This window comes from Urocitellus parryii, chromosome 12 (assembly GCF_045843805.1).
Source record: "Urocitellus parryii isolate mUroPar1 chromosome 12, mUroPar1.hap1, whole genome shotgun sequence".
Classification (NCBI taxonomy): domain Eukaryota; kingdom Metazoa; phylum Chordata; class Mammalia; order Rodentia; family Sciuridae; genus Urocitellus; species Urocitellus parryii.
Genome location: NC_135542.1, coordinates 87,558,593 through 87,585,068, shown reverse-complemented (window position 1 = coordinate 87,585,068; position 26,476 = coordinate 87,558,593). Strand labels below are relative to the sequence as shown.

The 26,476-nt window shown below is 41.4% G+C and overlaps 1 protein-coding gene across 1 annotated transcript in view; it reads right to left on the bottom strand.

Moving 5' to 3' along the window:
• Positions 1-360: 360 nt before the first annotated feature.
• Positions 361-26,476, bottom strand: part of Arhgap25 (Rho GTPase activating protein 25) — an 81,375-nt gene continuing 55,259 nt past the window's right edge. Inside the window, exons 5-11 of the mRNA XM_026387243.2 lie at positions 21,066-21,273; positions 13,111-13,243; positions 10,347-10,420; positions 8,591-8,712; positions 7,576-7,772; positions 4,274-4,803; positions 361-1,097 (exon numbers count right to left, since the gene is read on the bottom strand). Coding sequence (XP_026243028.2) covers positions 890-1,097; positions 4,274-4,803; positions 7,576-7,772; positions 8,591-8,712; positions 10,347-10,420; positions 13,111-13,243; positions 21,066-21,273 — 1,472 coding nt within the window. The 3' untranslated portion in view covers positions 361-889. The remainder of the gene's footprint in view (positions 1,098-4,273; positions 4,804-7,575; positions 7,773-8,590; positions 8,713-10,346; positions 10,421-13,110; positions 13,244-21,065; positions 21,274-26,476) is intronic.

Below are 26,476 nucleotides of genomic sequence, written 5' to 3'. Positions count from 1 at the left end.
TGCTGGGAAAACCCCACTGTCAGTAAACTCTCTTGCATTTGGACAAAATAGGGAGAAAAATTAAGATATATGTAATCATGACTATTACTGTGTTAACCCACAGTACAGACAACTGGGGCCACTGAAAGGCAGGAAGAGGCTGTGACACAGCTCACAGCCTGTTCACCAAGCTGTGTCCCCTGAGAAGGGTACATCTGCTTCAAGGAGCAAGGGTCTTTCACTAGATCTCATAAAGATTTTATATGGATTGGCAACCATCTTGTTCTTTCCTTTTTCTTTATTTGGATATAATTTTCTCATAATTTTGCTTTTATAAATACAATTCATTGTTTTTTGATTTTTTTTTTTTTTTTTTTTTTGTCTATGGTGAAGTTTGAGAATTCCTGGAGAATTCCATCTCGTGGTAGCATGACAGAAGGGCCATGTGACCTCAGCCAAAACAGTCTTCTGGGGTGAGCACTTGAGCACTGAATTGCGTTGTCTGCCAGAGATGCCGTAAGGCCATCTGAGTCAGTGAATCATTCCACGTAGGAAACAAAGAACTCAGGCCTCAGCCTAGCTTCAGGGGCCAGGGCCAGACGTCTGCCTGTGTCCTTTGATGTTTGTCTCAAACTTCTTCACTGGACCTCACCTTCCACCATAGAAGGTTCCACTTTGCTCTGCCTGCAACTTCAGTGGAATAAAACAGTCCCTTTGAGTACAGCAACAGGTGATCATAGGTGTCCCTGATCCCCCTCATCTTCTTTCAAACTCCTTTGATTTACTGATGTTTCCCCCAAAACCATCCCTTCCCTCTCAGGGAGTAATCCTGCTCCTTCATTGTCAGGTAGCACCAAGAAAAGGAGCAGAGTTGATCCCCTCTGGGACATCGCTGGTACTCCCGGGACCCTCAAGCATCAGCCTTGGGCTCCTTCACTGATTTCACAAATTCCTTGACTTCTTCTTCCAAAACCTTGTTCCTCCTCTCAACATCCTCCCGGGAGCGCTCTACATTGCGGAGAGTGATTTCCAGAGCCGCAAATTTCTTCTTTTCCTTCTCCAGTTCTTCATTGAGCCTCACCACCTTAGCCCAGACGTCATAATTTTCCTTCTCAAGGCTACAAAGAAAGAAGGAAAAGAATGAAGGAACCGGGTATTAATTCGAGACCCTTCACCCTTACTCAGAACCTCCTGCTCATTTTCCATTCCAAAACACAAGACTGGATCCAACAGGGGCCTCTTATTGATGTCCTTCTTCTCAGGTAAAGATTCCCCAGTAAAACTGAATTCATGTCTGAGCCCTACCTTTGTCATTTAACACCATCCTGTGACCTTTCTGGCATTACTGTTTTTTATGTCATCTTGTGTTTTGTATCTTCAACCATATAATAAAATCTTTGAAAGAAGAGACCATCTCTAATGTATGTCTGCGACTACCTCTACGGCACTTTGTACCTGTTCTGTTCAATAAAAAGTATGGAAGCCTCATCCAAATTCCAGACTCTCAACACTTTTGTGCACATGATACCTCCTCATCCTGCTCCCATGCAAAATGTGGTTTGGAGACTGCCTTTATTAAGGTCTTCTGGGGGATCAAGACTTGGAAAGCAAAGGGAACTGCTCTTAGGAAGTATGGTCCGGCAGCCCCCCATCCCCACTTCTGAATCTTGCTTCAGGTGAAAAATCTGCGGCATTCCTGAATTCTCAGAATTTTCTTCCATCCCTCTTTCCCTCCCTCCCTCCCTCCCTCCCTCCCTTCCTTCCTTCCTTCCTTCCTTCCTTCCTTCCTTCCTTCCTTCCTCTTATTCTCTTTGGACTGGATATTCAACCCAGGGGCACTCAACCACTGAGCCACATCCCCAGCCCTATTTTGTATTTTATTTAGACACAGGGTCTCACTGAGTTGCATAGGGCCTCACTAAGTTGCTGAAGCTGGCTTTGAACTCACAAAGCCTCCTGCCTCAGCCTCCCAAACCTCTGGAAAGAATTTTCATTATTATTGGCCAAAATCATAATAGACTCCCAGATGCCCCCTGCCAGGTTAGGCTGAATTAACCCTTAGGAATGAGCGTACACTTTGAACTTTTAAGTTAAAGGAAGGGATTTTAGTCCTAAGGGGTGAAATTCAGATTGGATTGTGTGATTGGAAATTTGACTCAGTTTCATTCTGTGGGGTGCTCCCTCCCTACTCTCTGAACAGCCTGCCCAAGTTTATGTGGAGACTTAAGCTGCCATCAGAGCCCATGTCTCAGATTTTATCTTCTAGGGCCTTGGCCTACTCTGCATGTAACAGCCCTTGCCTATCCCCGTCAATCTCTTCTTGGAGCAAAACCGCTCCTATTCCTTTTGACTCTCTCATTACAAATCTAATTTTCTTCTCCATGTTCTATAAAGCCTTCTGGATTGGAGAAAAGCCCAAGCAAGATACTGTGCTAGATCTTGACTCCTGAATCCAATGGAGAGGTGGAGGCTGGATGGGCTCAGGGGCCTGGCTGACCTGGGTTCAAATCCCAGCCCCAGCATGATTAGTCACGTGACCTTCAGGAACCTTCCATCCTTCCTAAACCCCCCTTTCTTCTGGGAAATGAGAGTAGAGGATTTCTGTGGGGGTTCCATGACAAGATGTTTCTGAAACACAAAACTTATGAGTAGGCTAACTGCCAGGCTGTCAATCCTCCTCCCTCTGCTGTGGACAGGGGATCCCCTGACAGGTCGATTCACAGGACTCTGTTCTATTCAGAAGCAGCCACCTTTGTGGCAGCTGCTTCTCTTTCTACTCTGTCAGTGACACTTGTCTTAGAGTGTGATGTGAGCTTTCTCTAGGGATGTTTTGTTCACTGCGGAGATGTCACAGAAAGCATGTAATTCCACAGATGATTGATGACAGGTTCTTAGACAAAGGAGCTGCATTTTGCTTTTGATGGAGCTCTCTGCAGGGAACAATGGAGGGGGGCTCACAACAGTCTTCCTTTCAGGTACCTGAGTCTAAATGGATGAAGTATTCATAAATACAAATCCCCGCTAATTCACATTTCAAGATCTTATGACTACTGCTCATGCAGGCAAACTTAGATGGAGGTTTTCCTCTTGCGAAAAAGAATTTGCTGGCCAATCATAGTACAAATAAAAAAAATTATCTACCCAAAGGAATAAATTGTGGGCAAACATTTTTGGAATTTGTATGAGATTGTAGCACCAGCTGCCCTAACTGGCCTCCCACTTTCGTTTGCCTCCTGCAACCTGTGCTCAACAGAAAGCCAATGATCAGACAAAGCATTAAGTGAGGTAGAAACTGTCCAGAAGCTTCCATCTTAATCAGGCTTCCTGATGGCTGACAACACCCTACTGTGCCCTGAACACCCTACTTCTCTTCCCCGATCTCCTACTCGTCACTCTCCTCCTACTCCAGGCTCTTTAGCTCTTGGTGGGCAGAATATGCCAGACCTACCTGCTTCTAGGCCTCTGCACCTTTGCTTCTCTTTCCCCATCTATGGGCCTCCTGTGTCCTCATCTCCTTTAGGCCTTTACTTACACACCTTCTTAGCAAGGCCTTCCCTGACCACCCCATTTAACACTAGCACTTCTAACTGACCTCCTGAACTCTCCAAGGCCGACAGCATTTTCTACCATCTGGCATGACATATATTTTATTATATATATATATATATATAATTAGAGAGAATTTTTTAATATTTATTTTTTAGTTTTAGTTTAATATTTATTTTATTTGTATGTGGTGCTGAGGATCCAACCCAGCGCCCCGCGCATGCCAGGCAAGTGCACTACCGCTTGAGCCTCATCCCCAGCCCCATTATTATATATTTTTATTGTTTGCTTGTCCTCACTAGAAGAGAGCTGTCTATAAGCACAGGCACTTTTATCTGTGTTGTTCAGTGCTGTTCTCCAACATCTGGATCAGTGCCTGGTCCACAGGAGGTGCTCATGAAATATTTGGAGAATCCACAAATGATATGATATGAAATATTTTTTTAAAGTTCTTCTTAACTCATTAAGGCCTGTTTACCTTAAGGGACTACTATCTGGAAAATGTTGGTAAAGCTATTTAGGCTTAGCTATTCAGGTTTTTATAAATTTAATCTATAGTTTAGGGTTTTCATTCATTGAGGAATCTCATTTCTTCCTTAATCCTTTGACTTATTAGGCTTGACTGCTATAAGATTACTGTTTTCCATAAAATTTTCATAATGTGAATTTTTGGCCAATAAGAACAACATCTATTGCTTCCATAGATGGAAACCAAGTACTGCCTGGTGCTCCTCTTACCATAACTTACTTTTTAATCTGTTCCTCATACATTTGCTTCTGTGTTTCTATTTCCTTTTGTAGTTCCTGGACCACCCTCTGCAAAGAATCAATTTCCTCTTCTCCAGAGTTCTTTCTTGCAGGCCCAGTGTCAGAGTCTGTGCTGGCAAGAGGATCTCTCTTGGAGTCACAGGCAGGGGCAGAGAGTGCACTGGGTTGATTCCCAGGTGACCCGGGCTGGGCAGGGACGTTATCATAGGTGGAAGTCCTCTGGGAGTCTGAGAGGTGGCGCAAGTCTTGAGACAAGGTTCTCCTGTGCCCTTCCCCTGTCTTAGCGTCTGATGAAGGTGACCAGAACTCATTTTTAAAGATCTCCACTTTGCTACTGTTGGCACCTTGAAAAGCTGATGTCAGGAAACATTTCCGGTTAGGGAGCGTTTGAGTCCTTTTTCGGGATTGCAGCTTCCAATCTCCTGGCTTTTCCTTGGGGGTTTTGCTGTTGTCCTGATGCTGGTCACTTGGCTGTGGTCCAGTAGGGCTTGTGGCATCAGAGTCACTTGCCTAGAAAAAATGGCCATGGGTGTTACATGGGATTTTTCCATCTATGTGTTCTGCCCCTAAGATAAGGACTAGAGTCTTGCAGAAATGAGTCACATCTGTGACACTTTTAATTAGGAGATCATCTTTTAATTTGTCACTTTTCTTGATTATCTGCATGGTAATTTTCCAAAATTACATAAGGAACGTATCATGCTCTAAAGATGAAGCACTGATTAAAATCATTTGCTTGATGTGGTAAATGAATTATTTTATGAGTGAATAATGAGAATCCTTTCTATGGTTCAAAATCCAGAGACCATAAAGAAAAGTTCAATAAATTCAATTGACATGCATTTCCATAACCTCCAAAAGTAAAAAGAGCAAAACTAAAACAAACAACTTATCCCATGCTAAACAAAAGCAAAATGACAAATTGGCCAAAATACTGGCAATACATCTCCTAAGCAACTCTCCCCAATATACAAAGGGGTTCCCATTGGCTACTCTTCCTATCACATAAAGCTTACACAAATTGGGAAGAAAAAGATCAACAATCAGAATAAATATGGGCACAAGACAAGATTAGACAGGTCATAGAGGAAAAAATGCAACCAGACCTTTCACATAAGAAACAATGTTCAACCCTCTCCCATAGTAGGAGAAACTCAAATTAAAATTATGAAAATAACAGTTCTCACCTATCAGATGGGCAAACCCCTAAATCTGATGGAGCACTCTGTTAGTGAAACTGTAGAGAAATAGGTTCTTTCATGCATGGCTTGTAGAAATATAAAATGACACAAACTCTAATCATTTTTATCAAAATTACAGTTTTTGATCCACTTACCCTCTGAACCAGCAAAACCACTTCTGGGAATTTATCTCAGAAATATATCTAGCTGACGACAAAAGGATGTGTGGTTAAAGTTATTCCTTGTGGCCTTGTCTGAGGTGCAAAGGGCTGAAAATAAGCTGAGCATCTACACAGACTGGTTATGTAGAGTATGGCACATGTACAGAATAGAATACAATATATCTGCCAAAAATATGAGGTCATGTGAGGTAGCTGTTTATGTGTCAACATGAAAAAGTCTGTAGGGTATACCACAATGTTAAAAAATGCAAGAGACAGAGTAATGTGTACATGTAGAAAGAGTGCAGGTAGACAGAAAGAGAGAAAGAAATCATGCAACTTTTTGAGTAAAAAGAGAGATAACAATTAACATTCAAGTATTTATATTTGTACAAAAAAATTGAAGGCATGAATAAAAAAAACTAATAAAAGTAGGAAAGAAGGTGTGTGAGAATAGGAGGGGGAACACGACTTTTCAATGCACATCATTTTTCTCACTTTTTGAACCATGTGTATATATTGTATATTTTAAATTTAAATGAGAGACAGAGACAGAGACAGAGAGACAGAGACAGACAGAATTGAGCACAAAACATAAAATGTGAAAATCAGGGTTCAAGTTCCCTCTATCATACTCCCTGGTGTCAGAAGCACCTGGTTCCTGAAGTGGGAACTAGACCCGAGTCCTGGTCTATAACATTCTAGTACTGTCATGCTAGACCAACTGGTCGACCTCTCTGGCCTAAGCTCCTCAATCAAAAAATATAAATGGCAGGGTGGGTGTTGTGGCTCAGCAGTGGAGAGCTTGCCTAGCACAAGTGAGGCACTGGGTTCAATCCTTGGCACCACATAAAAACAAAATGAACGAAATAAAGGTATTGTGTCCATCTACAACTAAAAAATGGTTTTTTTTTTAATGATCATGGTAAATTTTGTCTTACAATCATGGTGAGGACTCCAGAGGTGATCTAATTAAGTTTCTCAGCATAATAGCTGGCCACAGCAAACACCAAATAGTGGAAACCTGACAAATAAGTATAGCAATGGCTATTCTCAAAGACTGCTAGGATAACTTTTTCACAGGAAATATTAACATTTTTAAAGTGCAATTTAATTCTTGAGTGTTAGTAGGATGCCTATGTCCAGACACATTTCATTTAAGAAAAGCCACAGCTACAATCATTATCACTTTTGTTTTCTCATCTTCAGGACTAATAATACTATAGGTAGTTTAAATTATCTGGTCAACCAGAAATCTTAAATTCATTTCTTGGCCACACATAAAGATGAAGCTGCTATATAAAGTTCACATGGTCTTTTTAAAAATATTTGTCCTTATAAATATCTAAAAATATTTGACCTTTGTAAATTATTGCCCTCGAGTCATCTACATGTTGGAATCTGCAGTTTGGGGACATTGGGAACGTGAGCTCCAGCTCTTCGGTACAAATGAGGGGACTGACATTGCTGAGACAGCTTATCAGGGAATGAGAAGTATTACACGAACACATCACTTAACTCTGAGGAAGGAATCACGTTTCAGGGTTAGCAGGAAGCCAGTTCTCTCTGGACTTTCACACAGAACTTTCAACAACTCTCACCAAAACATTTACAATGTGGTATCTATTTTTTTCCCCTTGAACTTCCCTGGTATGTGTTTGAAAAGGTTTCTCTTTTAGAGAGACCGGCAGAGGGGATGGCACTGCCCAGTCTTTAGGCCGCTTGTATGCATGTCAGTAACTCCATCTCCATGAAGCCCACAGAAGCCAAATTTTAAAAGAGGCCAGGAACTCAAGATGTGTTCAGTGGATCTGCAGCAGCTGGGGCCCCTGCCATAGCATCATCCATAATGCCAGATTGTCACCCAAAGCAGCTCTACACGGAATGACCTGGATGAAAGGAAAGTTCTACGGTGACAGAAAGTTTTCTCCGTGTCTTACCGGGTTACTGAAGCTGTCCGTCCTAGGAATTGGGGGGTCTTCAGTGGCATCCCAGCCCACAGAGCTTCGGGGCACTGGAGGTTTCTTGGGATCATTTTTCTGGGCAGAGGGGGACAGGGGTGCATCCTTGGACTTCGGGAAGAGGACTTCATGGTCTCTGATCATCATGGTCATCACTCTTTGGATCTGAGGGGTCCCTGAAAGAAAGAAGAAAGAGATTTGTAGTGCTGGACTATGGGATAGGAGGCAGGTAGTTAGTCTTCAACAGTTTCCAACCATGATTTATCTCCAAACTCTGCCCTAACCACAGGGCCCCAAAGAACCTCATTTTGCTTCTTTCAGGATCCTTCTTAATTGCTTGGAGTAAGAAATTATGGTGAAAGGGATGGTCTAAGATGGTGAAAGAGGGAGTCATGAAGGATATTTTCAGCCTATCGTTCTCTGGATTCATTTCTGATCAGGAAAATAGCAATATGACAAAAGAAAAAATGAAGACATCATTCATTCATGATGTGGTCCTCAGTGACACCTGGTTTCACACTGGACACCTATCAAATGTGTGCTGGGTATACTACCTTCCAGCACCCATGGCACACATCAGTACTCAATGCCAGGACGTTTGCTTATGGAGACAAGACACAACCTCAAAAGTCTTCTCCATCCAGGTTTTCAGAAGCCTTTTTGTGATCTGACTTACAACATGAAATCTTGTTTACTCCACCTAGTAAAGAGTGTTTAAAAGTAATAAAAAAAACTAGGAAACACTAGCTGTTTACATGTCAGCCTACTATGCTGCGTGACCACAGGCAAGTTCTTGTTCTCTCTCAGATGTGTGGTTTGGCAAATGGATGTCATTCCAGCCCTCTTTGCCTCCCAGGGCTATTAATATGATTCAGACAAGATAATCAATTGAAAGCCCTTGGCAAAAATGCAGAGCCGTGCACAAACAGGAGGGACGGTGCTAGTTTGTTGCTGCCTCTGGGCCTGCCTTCTCTGCAGGACCAGGCTTGTGTACCTCTCATGATCACAGCAGGGTCTTCAACCTTCGACCGGATGAGATTCACACCAATCACAGTAGCCAGGTTGTCCACGCTCATCTTGTTGACAGCACAGTTCAGCTGGATTTCATGTAGAAACCTGCAGGCAGCCAAGAAATCCCACAGTAGAAAACAGGAAGTTGCCAGGAGAAAGTACTTAACAGGTACAGCAAGATTCTTGCTAGATCTCAACTCTTTCCTTCTGTCTCAGGAATGGAATCAGTCTGCTCTGCCCACAAGAGTTTAGCTTTGGCCTGAAAGATTCAAGACTAAGGAGGGAAGAGAAACCATGGAGGATTGCCCAGCTGCTGGGGGCTGGGTGGGTCTGGACACACAGAATCACATAAGCGGGCGGCTGGATGAAATTCAGGGAGCTAAGGGATGACCAGAGGGACTAAAATGGGCCAGTGACTGCCCACCTGTCTTGCCTTTATATACTTGTCTCCCAGTTCTCAGAGACATCCCACCCACGGCTCCAGAGAGGAAAACTTTATCAGTGAGGTCTCAGAGACAGAAGCCATGGTGCATCCTCCCTCTCATCCTCCCCTCAGAGGACCCAGCAGAGGCTCTAACCCTCAGCAGGTCCAATAACTGACCATTAGTTTTGACTATATTTTTACCCATTTGAGGCATGAAATTCTCAGATTCATTGTAAAAGAAATAACCACCACCAAAGCCTGAACAAATCCATAAGGAAATTTCAGGGTACTTTTTCTAAAAAAAATTTTTTTAAATGGATAGACTGTAGCAACATAACTCTACCGTCATGCAAGACCAAAGAGCTAACAAAAATTTTTAAAAATATGATATCAATAGTGATAATCAGAGACTTGCCAAAACCTAGGCAGTTTCCAAATATAAAAAATAAAAATAAAGTCCCAAATATACAGAAATTATTAGTGATATGTCCAAATGATAAGACATTATGAAATATTATGGAGTCATTTATAATCCTATTTTATGACATAGGAGAGTGTTCACGGCACAAAAATAAGGCAAAAAAGTCAGATGTGATTTAAAAATTTCAATCTGATATAAAAATGTCTTCCTATTTTCAGATGGATGTATGAAAAGATCCATCACAGAGAGAAACATCCAGAAGGAAACATGTCCAAATGTTCATAGAGATTAGTGCTTGCTACAAGAGGGATTGTGTAATTTTCATTTTTTATTTACAATTTGCTGTATCTTTCTGGTTTCCAAATCAAGCAAGTAACACTTTTATGATCTGGAAATTACAACAAATTTATTTTTACAAAATAGAAGATAAAATTTGGGTCTGTCTGGGAGGGTGATTCAGGTTCCCACCCCAGCACACCCACATCACAAGGATGTCACATGGCAGGTCCCCAGAAAAGGTTGAAGGAAACAAAAAGCGTGGCTCATAATAAATGTCTCTGGGGTGTTAAGTTATGGTCCTGTGTCAGGAAGACCAGAGATCATTCTAGAAACATTAAAAAGATTCTGGGTTCTCTGTCATGTCCCAGGACTCTGGCAAGCATGAAGGAGGAGCTTGTTCATTCTGACTGCCAACCAGATTTCTAGGGATCCTTGAAATTATCTTGTAGAAACAGGAAGCTTCCTCAGTGTTATGTGAATAGAGTTGACCTTTCTAAGTTCTGGGCCTGAATCTCTGCAATCTTGGAAATAGTTTCTCCTTTTCTAACCAGGAAATTCATTCTGAATTTTCTGATGTGGCCAAACATGGTAGAGTTGACATCAGGAGACCCTCACCTGCAGATGTAGCTCAGGAGACTATAGTTGTCCCGAGGAAGGCTGGAAAGCTGCTTTATCAATTCCTGCTGAGCCTGGGAAGAGATTTTTAACACTAGTAAGGAAGCCTGCCCAGTTGCCAACAATGAGATCAAGAAACATAATTGGTGCATCTGTGCAGAAACAACACTTTGGCAGTCGCTCCTGTTCCTATACTTTTGTGAGTTTTTAAAAATTAATTGGAAATAACTGTAAGTTCTCAGAAAGTTGCAAAAAATAGCACAGGGTGTGTCAAAGTTTTTGTTATGGTGCATTTTTTTTACATTTGTCTGGAATTCTGCCAGCCTACTCCACCCTTGACCTTGAGCTACTATAAAACCTGGACAATTTTACCCACTCACACAATAATTGTTTGCTTAATGCATGTTTGAGATGTGATGATCCATTAAATAAAGAATTGGACCATAATCAGATATCTTAGAATCACTTTCAAAGTGAATAGGCTTAAGAAGGCTTGCAAGCTCTGTAGCCTTGCTGAGACCTGCTGGGATTAAAAGGACAGGCTGACCAAGCCAGAGAGCTGGTGCAAGTTTGGGCTGGTCAAGCTCTGTGATTTGGATATCAGGAGTGATTGCTGGAGGAAAGCACGTTCCAGAGAGAGGAAGGACCTTTGTTCTTTTCAGCTATCAGTGGGGTCTACAGTCATCATCTATGATCTCCAGCTTGTGAGAGTACACAAGTTCACATGTGGCCCAAGGGCACCCTCATCATAAAACCTGAGCTGCTCTCCTGGAGAAAACTCACCCTGTAACATTGTGAGTCCAAATGCAGCCTCATGGTGTCTGATCCAGAGTGCCTACTTCATGATGAGATCCCTCCTTGTCAGCTGAGCCCTCCCTACAAGCAACTACCTCTGCCATATTTTAGCTAGTGAGATCTTGGCCCTTGGTATTAATATGCATCACCATGGACATAGAGACTTTCAAATATGTTGAGATTGGAGATGTTGGGAGAAGGTGGTCTAACAGAAGGAAGTTCAGGGGTTGGAATCTTGTTTGTGCTGCATCTGAGAGTCTTTCTTCTTCTCCCTAGAACTGAGGGGTGGGATGTCACCTGAAACATCTGTCTTTTTAGCCCAATTTTAAAACTTTTTTATAACATTTTTTCATAAAACAATAAAATTGATTTATTAAAAGTCTATAAATCAAGACTTTTCATATCCTCATCTCCCTCACCCCACAAAATTCATAATTTACATACAAAATATACTACATCAGATCATGTGATCTAATTTTATTCAGAAAAACAGCTATAATGGCCACAGCAGGTGAGCTACATCTTTATTGCTCTCTTCCTGTCCCGGTTTTGAAATGTAAAATAGCCTTTCTACTCATGACTGGATCTGAGGCTTCCCACTGTCAGTCAGGATGGCAATTCTCACAGCTGTGTTTTCCTAAGGGGTTAGAACACTATTTCTTCATTCACTTGAAAATCCCATTAAAATATATATATATATATATATATATATATATATATATATATATATATATATATTCATATTCTATGGAGGTGACCTTCAACAAATTCTGAGGCAGATTAGAAAATAAACCCCCATACCAATATTCTTTAAAAATGTCACTCACTATGTCACATCCCTTAGCCCTCAAAGCAATCCTGGGTATTGTGAATATTATGAAAATTTTCTCAGCCCATGTTGTCTATCAAAATAGCTAATTAATACATGTGGTTATTTAAATAAATTAAATTAATTAAGAATTTGGTTCCTCAGGTACACTAGACACATTTCAAGAACCCAATAGCCATGAGTAACTAGGGGTTACTATAGTAAATGTGGATAGTGCAAATATATAATGGTTCCATCCTTATAGAAAGTTCTATTGGTCTAAGAAAGTAAACCAAATCTCATAGAAGACGCATAATTTGCCCAAGGGTAAAAGCAAAGTTAAGTCCAGGTCTTCATCAGAGGTTTTTCTGTGCACCACTTTGCCAGACAGAGTTTTAGAAAAAGTCATGCTAAGTCAACCTAGTTAAAGGGGAGACTTAGACCCCCAAATTAACTGTGTAGCACAAATATATTCATGGACATTTGGTATTAAAAGTCTTTGTTAAAAAAAATGAAGGTTTTATTGCTGTTAGTTATTTTGTTGATTAGTCAGTTGGTTTTCTGATATGATTCCTGTGGTAGTGGACTATGAGACCTCTATGGAAACAATCTGCATAGGATCAAAACTCCTGCTGGTGAACTTACGTACTCTCACTAGCATGATGCTGCAGATGGTGATTCCAGACCCCACAGTCAGCTATCACAGAAAAAAAAAATTCAAAGCAAACCTCCCTGTCCTTCCTCTCCCTGGAACGTGCTTTCCTCCAGCAACCATTCCTGATATCCACTGCCATCACAGAGCTTAACCAGCCCAAACCTGCACCAGCCCTCTGGCTTGGTCAGCCTGTCCTTGTATCCCAGCAGGTTTCAGCAAGGCTACAGAGCTCTTAAGCCTTCTCAGCTCTATTCTTCCTCTCTCATTATTTTAAAAGTGATTCTTAGATAACTTACTGTGGTGCATTACCTTCCTTAGAGAAGGCTAGGTACCAATCACCATGATAGGCATCATCTGTCATTATGCTGCAGCGGAAGACCCAGTTTGACAAAGCATCTCACCAAAGGGTGTGGGTCCCACTGATTCACTGCTTCCTGCCATAAGAGTGTTCAGGAAACCAATCACTTTGTTCTAAAGCAGGACCACTGAACTAAGGAGACACAAACCTTTGCTTCATCTGCATTCATGAGCTGCCCACAGAGCAGGAAGCCCTCATACTGGCTCCAGGGAACCACTGGCTCTGGGAGGTCTCGGAGGTAGAGCTTTAAGAGAGAAGCCACGGTGTGCACATCTGTGTCTCTGGAAGAAAATAAGCAACACTCCTTGACTCTCCAGAACTCTTCTCACCTCCACCCTGAGTACAACCAGGAGTTCCTGGGGAAAGTTGCAAACTGTAGAGTCCCACACATTTTTACTTATTCCTCCCTCTGGAACCCAACCCTGTACACTTTCCCCCCTCTATTTCCACGCAACTGCTTCAAAGTAAAATTCAAGGTCCACTCTTTCACTAAACCATTTTCAACTATTTTGTCATTACTGCTTTCTTCTTTCCTCAAGTCATTTAGATCTAACAATTTGCAGTCTAATTTGTCTCTAATTTTTTATGTGTTGACTCTTTTATATCTTTGACCCACTGACTTCTTAAATCTCCCAGAGTGCTTAAAATAACTCTCAGATTCATTCATGGATTTCCTCAATAATCCATTCAACTGATAAGCAAACGAGAGAACTTTTTTTCTTTTGTTTTGTTCTTGTCAAGCACAAGGATTTTAGATCCAAGAGATACACAGGATCCCTGACCTCACTGGCCACACAGCTGGAAGGACATCAGTGTTTCCAGGTCCTTACCATGTTGTGTGGTTAGAGCCATGAAATGGGAAGCCCAGGACCCAGGAAGTGGATGGGCTGGGCTCAGGAAGTATATCATATGGAAGTATAGAAAGGGAACCCAAGCCAGGGTTGGGGAGCCATAGGTGATTTGTCAGATGAAGGAGCACCTCTGAGAAGTGTCAAGGAGTTAGACCATGAGACAGATGGCATGTGGCTGGAGGGTAAGGAGAGGAGTTCCCACTGTAGGAGCTGGGACAACATTCAGATGACTGTGTGATTGAGTGAAAGAGACTGGCTCTGTGGTTCAGTTTCTCTATTTAAAGCCGAGGTTGGCAAACCACAGCCTGGAAGGTGAATCTGGCCCAGCCCCTGCAAGCTGAAAATGAGTTCTATGTGTTTGAATGATTGAGGTAAAAAAAGCTCAAAGACTATCTCACAAGATGTCAGAATGGAGAAGGTTGCTTTCCTGAGGCTGCTCTGTGGTGTGAAACCAAGAAAGCAGACAGGTAGCTTCTCAGCAAGGTGGATGAACAATAGCACCAAAAAATGGAATTTAAAACTGGATACTGAAAGCAAATCAGAGACTCAGGAGGCTGGGTATAATAAAATAAGGAAGAAATCCTAGTACCACAGCTGCCACGGCCAGAAGCACCAGCCAGAGTGGTTCCCCCATGAGCCAAGTAGAAGGACAAGGGAATTAAAGGAACCTGAATTTTTAGGAGGCCTGAAATGTGTCTGGGTATGAAGAGTTTAGAGATCAAACCCAAACTGTGTGACATAGAGTGTGCCTAAGTGACCAGGAGAAAATCAAACATGGGGATAAGTTTACACAGGGGACAACTGGTCATGGAAACCCACCTGACTCCCTGCCACCCCAATCTGGTTGTTTGTAGGATGGGCTGGGAGACATCAATAGGCTGGGAATTGGAAAGGGCAGGGGTGGGACAGATTGAGTTTGGAGACTGAATCCAAGACCAGGAAATATGGGATCTGTAGGTGACATAGTGGCTCCTCCACCACACAAGTAGAACCCAGGGGAGGTCCCTGGGGTGCAGTCTTCCAGCATAGACTGGCAATTTCTGGGCCCCAGAGGTACACCAAGTTAAAATCTCCAGACCAGCTGGCATTCAGTAAAGAGCCTGGAATCCACCTAAGCCTAAACCCTGCCTCAAGGAATTCCACCTGTGACATTACCACTCCAAGCAATCCAGAGGGTAGAATTCTTCAACTTTTCATCTGGGTTTTTTTTTTTATTTCCTTTTTTCTTTTCTGTGTTTAATTGTGACCTTAATGGTTCATGGACATTTATACATATTCATATTTGTTTTATTTCCCATTTCTAGATTTTGAGACTAGTCATTGTTCATGGATTATTTTTTGAGGACTAGAATGTTTTATTAGTATATTTCAGTTTTGTTTTGTATTCTTTTATTTTTATTTTTTAAAAATTATATATATATATATATAGTAACTCTCTATATATTTATTCTCTAACCTATTTCCCTTTTCTTCTGCTAACAGCCAATCTATATTTTTATCTCTTTTACTCTTCCTTTAGTTTTTTATTTCTATCTTCTTTCCTACTCCCTCACAATCATCACATCCTATATCACTTCTATTCTCTTCGTGTTCATCATTCAAAATTGTAAACCCTTTTGCAAACTTACTGTTCTTATTGTAGGCAATAACTGATCATATTATTTCTGTTTTTTTGTGACAACTAACATTATAGACGTCACAGCAGGAATATTTGGTTTAATGCTATATATTGTTTGCATGGTTGTTGTTATTATTTCTCTCCCCATAAATGGTAATGTACTGGAAACCTTCAGGGACATTATAAGTCTACAGGGTAGAAACTCTACTGCCTCATACTCATACTATTAGTTGGGTAGACACACAAACAACATGAAAAAGAAAGAACTAAATCATCCCAAACAAACCAAGATACACCAATAACACAATCCATTGACACCACAGTGGAAGAAATGTTAGAGATGGAGTTTAGAATGTACGTGGTTAAACTGATCTGCAAGGTAAGGGATGATATAAGGAGTGAAATCTTGCAGTAAATACAGGAAGTGAAAGATCACTTCAAGAAAGAGAAAGAGATTCTAAAAAACATCAAATAGAAATATTCAAAATGAAGGAATCAATAAGCAAAATTAAAAATTCAGTTGAAAGCATCAAGAGCAGACTAGATTACTTGGAAGACAGAGTTTCAGGTGATGAAGAAAAAATATCTAATCTTGAAAAGAAAGTTGACCATGGAAAAAGATATTAAGAAACCATGAACTTCCAAGAAATATGGGATAAACTGAAAAGAGCAAATTTAAGATTAATCAGGATAGATGAAGGCTCAGAGACACAAGTCAAAGGAATGTACAATATTTTCAATGAAATAATATCAGAAGATTTCCCAAACCTAAAGAATGAAATGGAAAATCAAGTACAGAAATCTTACAGGACCCCAAATGTACGAAATTACAACAGATCCACAACAATTATGTAAATGCCTTACAATATAAGAATAAAACGTTAAAGGCTGCCAGAGAAAAATGACAGGTTATTTTTAGAGGGAAACCAATCTGGATCGCAGCTGATTTCTCAACACAGACCCTCAAAGTTAGAAGGTCATGGAATAACATATTCCAAGCTCTGCAAGAAAACGGATGCCAGCCAAGAATACTATACCCAGCAAAATTAAGTTTCAGATTTGACAATGAAATAAAAACAAAAAGTGATAAACAAAAGTTAAAAGAATTCACAACTAGAAAGCTTATACTACAAAACACACTCAATAAGATATTTCATGAAGAAAAAAAAAAAGTGAAAACCAGCAAAGGGAGGAAACTACACTAGAACAATAATCAATCAAAGGAGAAACTAATTCAAACTAAAATCCAGAAATAAATCAAAATCACAGGGAATAGAAATCATATTTCAATAATAACACTGAATGTAAATGGCCTAAACTCATCAATCAAAATACACAGACTAGCAGATTGGATTAAGAAACAAGTCAATAATATGCTGTCTTCAAGACATTCACCTCATAAGCAAAGACATCCACAGACTGAAGGTAAAAGGATGGAAAAAAACATATCATTCACATGATTCTTGTAAACAAGCAGGCGTTTCTATACTTATATCAGATAAGTATAGAAACTTTCAAGCCAAAGTTAATCAAAAGGGTCAAAACAGGACATTTTATACTGCTTAAGGGAATTATACATCAATAATACATAACAATCATAAATATTTATGCCCCAAACAATTGAGCATCTACGTACATGAAACAAACCCTTCGATTTCAAGAATCAAATAGACTACAACACAAAAATACTGGGTGACTCTAACATACCTCTCTCACCATTAGATAAATTATCCAAACAAAAACCTAGATAAAGAAGCTATAGAACTAAAAAATACAATTAATTAATTATGATTTAATAGACACATATAGAATATTTCATCCATTGATGACTGAATACACTTTCTTCTTAGTAGCACATGGATCCTTCACTAAAATAGACCATATCTTAGTCCACAAAGCAACTCTTAGCGAATATGAAAAATAGAGATAATACCTTACATTCTATCAGAAAATGGAATAAAATTAGAAATCAATAATAAAATAAAAAATAGAAGCTACTCTAACACCTGAATACTAAATAATATGCTATTGGATGGCCAATCAATAGCAGAGAAAATCAGGAGTGAAATAAAAATACTTAGAGGTAAATGATAAAAGCAATATAGCATTCTAAAATATCTGGGACACTAGGAAGACCTTAGAAGATGGAAAGATCTCTTGCGTTCCTGGATAGGCAGAATTAATATTGTCAAAATGGCCATACTACAAAAGCTTTATACAGATTTCATGCAACTCCTATTAAGGTTCCAATGATGTTCTTCATAGAAATGAAAAAAGCAGTCATCAAATTCATTGGAAAAATAAGAGACCCAGAATAGCTAAAGCAATTCTCAGTGAGAAAAGTGAAGCAGGAGGTATCACAACACCAGACCTTAAATTACACTACAGAGCTATAGTAACAAAAAACAGCATGGTATTGGCACCAAAACAGACACGTAGATCAATGGTACAGAATAGAAAATACAGAGACAAACCTACATAAATACAGTTATCTCATACTAGATAAAAATGCCAAAAACATAAACTGGAGAAAAGATAGCCTTTTCAATAAATGATGCTGGGAAAACTGGAAATCCATATGTAAAAAAAAAAATGAAATTAGACCCCAATCTCTCACCCTGCACAAAAATCAACTCAAAGCGGAACAAGTTTCTTGGCATTAGACCAGAGACCCTGCACCTACTAGAAGAAAAAGTAGACCCAAATCTCCATCATGTTGGCTCAGGAACCAAATTCCTCAATAAGACTCCTAAAGCACAAGAAGTAAAAAAATCAAGAATCAATCAATGGGATGCTATCAAACTAAAAACTTCTTCACAGCAAGAAACAATCAAGAACATGAAGAGAGCTTATAGAATGGGAGAAAATCTTTGCCACCTGTACCTCAGATAGGGCATCAACCTCCAGGATATATTAAAAACTCAAAAAAACTTAACACCAAAAATCAAATAACTCAATCAATAAACGGGCTAAGGAACTGAGCAGACGTTTCACAGAAGAAATACAAATGGTCAACAAATACATGAAAAAATGTTCAACATCACTAGCAATTAGAGAAATGAAAGTTAAAACTATACTGAGATTTCATCTCACTCCAGTCAGATGGCAATTATCAAGAACAGAAATAACAACAAATGTTGGTGAAGATGTGGAGAAAAAGGTATGCTCATATATTGCTGGTGAGATTGAAAATTGGAGCAACTGCTCTGGAAAGCAGTATGAAGAGTCCTCAAAAAACTTGGAATGGAACCACCAATTGACCCATTTATCTCACTCCTCGAAATATACCCAGAGGACTTAAAATCAGCATACTATAGTGACATGGCCACATAAATGTTTATAGCAGCTCAATTCACAATAGCTAAGGTATGGAACCAAGTTAGGTGCCCTTCAACAGATGAATGGATAAGGAAAATGTGGTCCATATATAAAAGGGAATATTACTCTCTCATAAAGGCAAATGAAATTATGGCATTTGCCAGTAAATGGATAGAACTGGAGGCTATTATGCTAAGTGAAATAAACCAACCCCCCAAAACCACAGGCTGAATGTACTCTCTGACATGTGGATACTGACTTACAATGGGGTGGGGGGTACAGGGAATTGAAGTTTAATGGAATGGAAAGCTGGGAATGGGCGAAGGGAGGAGGGATGGAAAGGCGAAAGACAGTAGAATGAATCGGACATAACTTTACTATGTTCATATATGAATACACAACCAATGTAACTCCACATCATGTACAACCACAAAAATAGGAAGTATACTCCAGGAGTATGATATGTCAAAATATATTCTACTGTCATGTATAACTAAAAAGAACAAATGAAAAATATTAAAATTTAAAAAATCTCATGACGTGAAAATTATATAAAACTCAAATTCCAGTACCCATAAATTGAATTTTAGAAGAACACAGCCACATTTATGTATTGTCTTTGCTTTCTTACTGTAAGAACATCATGTACTACTTGTGGCAATGACCATCTAGCCTACAAATCCTAAATATTTAATATGTAGCCCATTAAGAAAATTTTTCATACCCATGGCTTCCAAGGGCTAGTGTGTTCATTCTGCAGAGCTGTAAGGGAAAATAAATCTTCACCTACCATATACAGTCATGTGTTGCTTAACAACAAGAATGTGTTATAAGAAATGAGTAATTAGGCAATTTAGTCATTGTGTAAACATCATAGCGTCTACTTCCACAATCCTAGATGTTCCTATGTTGTAAACCTAGACTGTATGGTTTACACCATTGTATATGTGGTCTGTCATTGACCAAAACCTTATGTGACAACATGATTGTCTCTGAAGCTCTTTAGTGAAGAAATGTTTATTTCATGTTAAGAAAAACTGCTGATCCTCAAAGGAAACTCTGGGAGTATGTTGGAAAGCTTTGAAGTGGTAAGAGGTACAGGCAACCTGAGAATCTCCTTGGTTTCAGCAATGGGGATTATAGATCAGACTGGGTGAGGGCAACTCCTGGACAAAGGAGAGGATGGGTGGATTGGGACAGGAGAAGGGAGACATTTGAGGCAACAGAAACAAGAACACTATGAGTACCTGACTGTAAAGCTACATCTTGGATTTGTGAGTATATTTTCCTTTTTGGTTTTGCTCTTGATAGCCTATAATTAGCACTGTCTTCTGAGAACTTCCCCTTTTGCAACTTGTGAACTTTCTACCTCAAAAGGAGAACACAAGCTGGCCTGGAGCCCTGTCTATACTCCATGGCTGACCTCAGGAAATCTAGGGCGGGCCCATTCCCTTAACACAGGGATTCTGAAAAAAAAAAAAATACCCTGCTTAGTCACTGTCTAAAAATGCCTTTAGGCACAGTCAGGTTGGGAAATGTACTATTGTTGAAACACAATGAGAGGTTCCCAAGAAAAATGGCAGAAAGATAATCAGCTGACAATCTGCAGGACCACAGTCTCTGAATCTCCCAAAGTCCCTCAGTTCTGGGATGTCATGTAGAGCCCTCAGCCCCCACCCCTTGCCTTTCACTGCACTAGTTCAGAAATTCATTGCCTCTTCCAGGATTCTGTGCCAGCCTCCTCTCTGAAGTCCTGCTTCCAGAATCCTGTTCCATTATACACTGTCCACTACCTGTCATAGCCCCCAACACAGAAAACACCCACAGACTGAATGAAGAAAACAAAGAAATGAGAAAAACAGCATAAATAGTAAAAAACAAACAAACAAACAAAAACTGGGTGGTTTAAAGTGAAACAACAATAAAAAAGACAAATCATTCGATACAGTACATTCCCTGCTATATTGCGTGCCTGTAGGCTCAGCTCCTATCTTCCCAAAGGGTGGCTTTAGAGTAGTTCCCAGCTTTCTGCCCTACTGTGCACATCCCGTTCCCTGTATCCTGGATGTCACTTATCCCAGAAGGCTCTAGTGCAGGTTCACGTCATCTCTGCTATAAATAACAGCAAACTCTCTTGACTGTGTTACAGGTCCTGAATTCTCAACTGTGAACAGAACAAAAGGCTCTTTCTGTTGTAAGCCACAGTTCTTGGAAGTGTCTGTGCAGGACCCAGGGCTCAACTGGAATAGAGAGGTCCTCTCACGGGGCCAGGCAGAGGAGAGGGCAGAGGGAGCACCGCAGGAGAGGACCACGCACCTGTCAAAGGAGGGCCGCTCCCCGGCATCAAAAGCATCTCTCAGCTGCTTCACCAGGTTGTCCTGGCCGGGCAGGCGGAAGATGCCCTCTTCATTCACACCGTGCTCCAGGATGAACTCTGCACACTTCTCCACCAGGATGGGCACCAGGTGGGGGCCGAACTTCTGTTCATAGGCCACAGTCTCATCCAAGCGCTGGCCAAACACCGCTGGAAAGAGAGCAAAGCCCATCATTCGGACCTTTCCTAGATCAACTGACAGATCAAAGTGCTTTGCTTACTTTTCGGTGTGGCCTGTGGCTTTAAAGAATTCAGTGCAAAGATACTAACCAAAACACGGGAGACAAATTACTCATTACATTTCCTGAAGCTATAAATTTGGGGCAGTCTCTGTCAGGTTTTTTTTTTTTTCTATTCACCCACATATTTATATATTTAAAACAACAGCTGGAGTTCACCAAGTACTTGTGGGCTAAGGATGGTACTAAGTATTTTGTACACCTTTTATTATTTAATCTTGTACCCATTTTACGTTAAAGACACTGAGCTTAGACATACTAGTGAACTTGCCAGCTCATATATAGGACACGGCACTGTCAGAATTCAAGCCCAGACAATAAACTCCTGGGAACGTGCAGTAAACCATGACAACAAGCAGCCCATTTTGAATTCTGCTTGTGTCAGAGAGCATGAAAGCATAATGGCCACACAGGGTTGTCTCATACTGTGCTAAACCATTGTGACATTTAAAATAACTACTATTATAAACATTGCCACGGTGCACACATTCTCCACCCTCCTGGGGTGTATGTAGCACACATGCATTATGTCTAATTAATTACTTAGTTAATTAACACTTGGCTAGGTGAACAGACATTTGATTCTTTTGAACTATTGCCAGAGGGCACACTCCCACATGAAGCATTACAGGGTCAAGTGGTTTGAACATTTTTATGACCTGATGTGATGCAAATTGCTTTCCAAAAAATCTTTTCTCCAATTGCACTGCCTCCAGCAGAGCAAGCATGGACCAGCGCCACCCCAGCCCCAATAGCACTGGGCTATCTGGAATTCCCCCACCCACCATGGGTAACAAAATGAGTTTCTGAATGAGCACAATCCTTGCCTACCTATTCTGCCATCAAGCTCCAGGCCCCTAGTGTCCTGAGGGTTCAGAAGACAGGCCGTGGCTTCAGTTCTGTCTTGCCTGGTCCTACTTCTTTTACAACCAGGACTCTGCTCACCCTGGCACTTCAATCCCCAGGACACTGGTTTGCAAAGATCCTAGGTTCTCCTCATGATTCTATCTCTGGCTGAAATGCTCTATCGTGAGTCTAATTAAGGTGGATTCCACCTATAAAGAGCTACACCAGGCTCTCTCAAATTTTCTATGTCCTCCTGGCCTTCACTGCAGCCAAACTGTCACAGTTTCTTCCTTTTACCATTTTCAAAACCCTTCTGCTCCCTACCTTCCTGAATCACTGCTCTACCCGAGCAACAACATTTTACTGGGCTTGAATAATCATTTAGTTCTCCAATTGCCACAGCAGCGGTCTTCAGTTTGCTCCTCCAAACCTAAGACCTCCTCTGAGCCCCACCCCTCATCATGTCCCAAGTGCTGGAAGGTGAGAATGTTGGGTCTAATCCCAACCAGATCGTCTGGGCTGCTGTCTCACTGCATTTCAGTGAGGCTTAGTTAGATTAAACAGTCTTGTGGTACAAGTGTGAAAGCCAAGGCTGGCATTCCTCAGGTTGGCCTGGTACCCACCAACATTTTTGGTGTGACTTACTGTCATGCCCCAAAGGCACCTCACCCTGATGTTCCCAAAACACAGTGCTCTCCAGTCTCTGTGTCCTTGGACAGTCTCTTCTGGCTGCCCAGCCTGTCCTCTCTCTTCCCTGTCTCATGGATTCTGTGTGTTTCCCCTGGCCCCTCTCAAATAGGGCTGGTCTCTGCTGGCAAGTCCCCCAGATAGATAGTCCACATCCCTACTCTGTGCATCTGCCTCCCTTCTCGAATGTCCCATTCCTTCCTACACGGAGCCTATGTGCTGCAGGAGATCAGAAGCCCCCTGAGGCCAGGAGAGGGAGAGGGTCTCGTTTTGTCCCCAATATTTAGCATAATGTCTGGCACAAGGCAGATGCAAATTCTGCTGAATTACCTAATGAATTAACTTGTCCTTAAGCAAGTATTTTGGCATTTCTTTAGTTGAAACCTTAGCAGGCATCTCTGCAGACATGTAGGACCTGACTCTTGCTTTCTAAGAGCTTACCATCCAGTTATGGAAATGAGAGGACCACACAAAAAATGGCCAGAGACAACCAGAGAATGTCCATCAACAGAATTAGGTTTCTGTTTGTACGTGAAAGGAGGTGAAGAGAGAGTTCCACCAAATGAGAAGGACACAATTAAAATGATCTGACTTAAAACAGACCACATAGTATTTGGGAAATTCCCTTTGAGGAGTTTTTTGTGAGGTCCAGAGAGTGGCTGGCCCTTAGGGGGCCAGGCAGATGTCTTTTGGAGTAGTTAAAACTTGGGATCCAGGAGTCTTCAGGACTCACCTGGGGGAAAACCCAAACATAATATAAGGATGAGAAGTCAGGCTTTTCTCCTTAGCGGAGACCATCAGCCTTGCTGTGTCTGGCCTCCACTCCTCCATGCACTCTGAGTTGTTCTCACCAGGACATTCACTTCCCAACATTACTTTTCCCTCCAACATGCCTACCGTCTTCATCAGGCCCCTGGGAGCCATGAGGAACAAGCCATTGCCATCTCCTGGAAATTTATAATCCCAATCTTTCTAAGACCTTGGTTCCAAATTGTCGTCACCCCCTTGAGCTCACCACCCCTTCCCTCCCCTCTGTGACAGTAGGTAACCTTGTCTCCTCTGTCCCTATGTCTCCAAATGGAGAAGGCGAGTGTACTCCCTCACCCCCAGTCCTGCCTCTCTTTCCTTCCTCCACTTCTGTCCCTGTCCTCTCAGGGGAAGGAAGGGTTCTGTCTTCCTGAGTGACGCTTTCCTGAACTGTCTGCTCCATCCCTTCCATCTCCTCTGGGACTTAATCTTTAAAATAGAAATTATATTCTTTTGATATAGAGAGCCTATGTTAGCTTAGGTCTTTGTCAATTTATGAAAGAATAATCTCCTACCCAGCTCTTACATGAACGACCTGCACCCAAATAGCCTGATTCACAAAATTCCAAGCATTAGAATTAGCCATACTACCTTTCTTTCCCCCAATATGGATCCCATCCTACATATGCTTCAAACAACTTTCTATTCTTGATGCTGACATCTACATCATTCCTGAAATGGTTGCTTTCTTCCTTTCTTTCTTTCTTTTTTTTTTTTTTTTTTTTTGGTTGGATCGAACCCAGGGCCCTTAGCCACTGAGTCACATCCCCAGCCTTTTTTTTGTACTTTATTTAGAAACAGGGTCTGGCTGAGTTGCTTAGGGCCTCACTAAGTTGCTGAGGCTGGCTTTGAACTCACTATCATTCTGCCTCAATCTCCCAAATTGCTGAGATGACAGGAGTGTGCCACAGCGCCCAGCCTACAAGGGTTTCTTTTGCAGTTCTGTTTCCAGAAAAATCCTTCTACCAGAATTCACAAAATCATTCAGCAAATGCCAACTGAGCATCTGTCCTCGTGCCAGGCTCCTTGGTGGCTGGAGATTATGATAGAAAGAATGAAAGGTGATCTTTGTGCTTAAAAACTCTTGCACTAATGCCATTCCTCCTATATCTACTACCTGGAAACCCAATCTTTCTGAGTTTCAATGTTTCTTCAAAGGGATCTGGCCACTCCTTCCTCTGGGCTAATGGAGCTCCTGATGCACACCTCTGTTTTTATGGCCTCTCCTGTAGTTTTATGATGATTTATTTAAACATCTTTCCCTTCCACTGGACTGTGGGCTCCTCAAAGGCAGACGGCTTGTCTGGCTCACCATCTATTTTTATCTCCTGGCACAGAAATTGGCACGTGATGGACCAGACCACCAAGAGCTATTTCTACCTGCTGCCTCCCATTCCTCCGGGTCTCCACCCCTTCTCTGTTCAGCATTTCTCCAAACCTGCTCTTGTCCAGAGATCAATGGCCTTTATAGCTCTAAGCCCAGGAGTCAAATGTCCAGGCCTAAACTCAGCTGCTATTAGCAGCATATGACAAAGCAAATCACTCCCTCTCCTCAAGACGCTTGCTCATGTAGCCTTGGGTACACCACTGTCTCTCAGTTCCTCATTTATCTCATTGGCTGTTCCCTCTCAGCCTCCCCAGATCATTGGTCCTTTCTCACCGTCCCCCAAATGCCAGAGTCTTCTAGGGCTTCCCGTCCCCATTTTCATGAACTTCCTCATAATCTCATAAATATCACACAGATTTAAAGACTCCAAACTCTACATCTCCAGCCTAGAAATGAGTTGAAGCTCTTTCCTCCAGCCAGAACTCACCACTGTGGGCTACATTGGGACCACAGTGCCTCTTCTTCCATGAGACAAAGAACATTCTTGTTACTTTTAGTTTGTCTAGATCAGGTTTTGTCCTTCTTCAACTCAGATCACCTATGAGGAGTCTGGAATCCAAAACTTCAATGGAACTCCAAAGACCCAAGCCTGAATAGTACTGATTTCTGATCTCTAGACCCTTATCTCTACCCTTTGATTCTGAGTGGACGTGAAAAAGCCTAAATGTGGGAAAACAGATAAACAGAGAAAAGCCCAAGAAGAAAACAGGAAGAGGCCATTGAAGGAAGAAGACATCGGGGCAGGAGTTATTCCAAGGCCATTCTCCTTGCCAAGGACAAGAAGAGGCAAGTCCCAGGCTGCCACATCTGTGTCATGCCCTAGTAGGCTGGACCCACTCTTTCAGGGGACTGGTGCTCCATGCTGACTACCCTCTGACAGCAGGATGGGGGTCTGATCAACTCCTACTCAGAAGTCATCACCACTTTGAGCCAGTCACCATTACATAGGCATTTCCATCCTAACCATTATAACATTTCATTAATTATAATTGCTCTACGTGATAGAATTATTTTAATTGCTAAAAGTAATATCACGATCCTCATAATTGGCCACTTTAAGTTAATTTTGTGCTGGGAACTGCCTCAGATGTTTCCATGTGTGCTATCTAGTTTGGTCCTCGCCGAGCCCCACAAAGTGTTCCATTTTACAGATGAAGAAACTGAGACTCAGATGAAGAATTTATCTTTAGGTCAGAGTTACTCTGTGGGCCTATATTTACTGCTTTAATTCCTTTTGCTTAAAGTCTACAGAATAAAATTTCAGATACCATCAAGTCTCAAGGGGAGGGACTAAGGGGTGGAGATTCTTGGTGTGTATTCCACAGTCCTCTGGCCATCCCACTTCCGTTCCATTATGTCCATCTTGTTCCTCTCCAGCCCTCCAGAT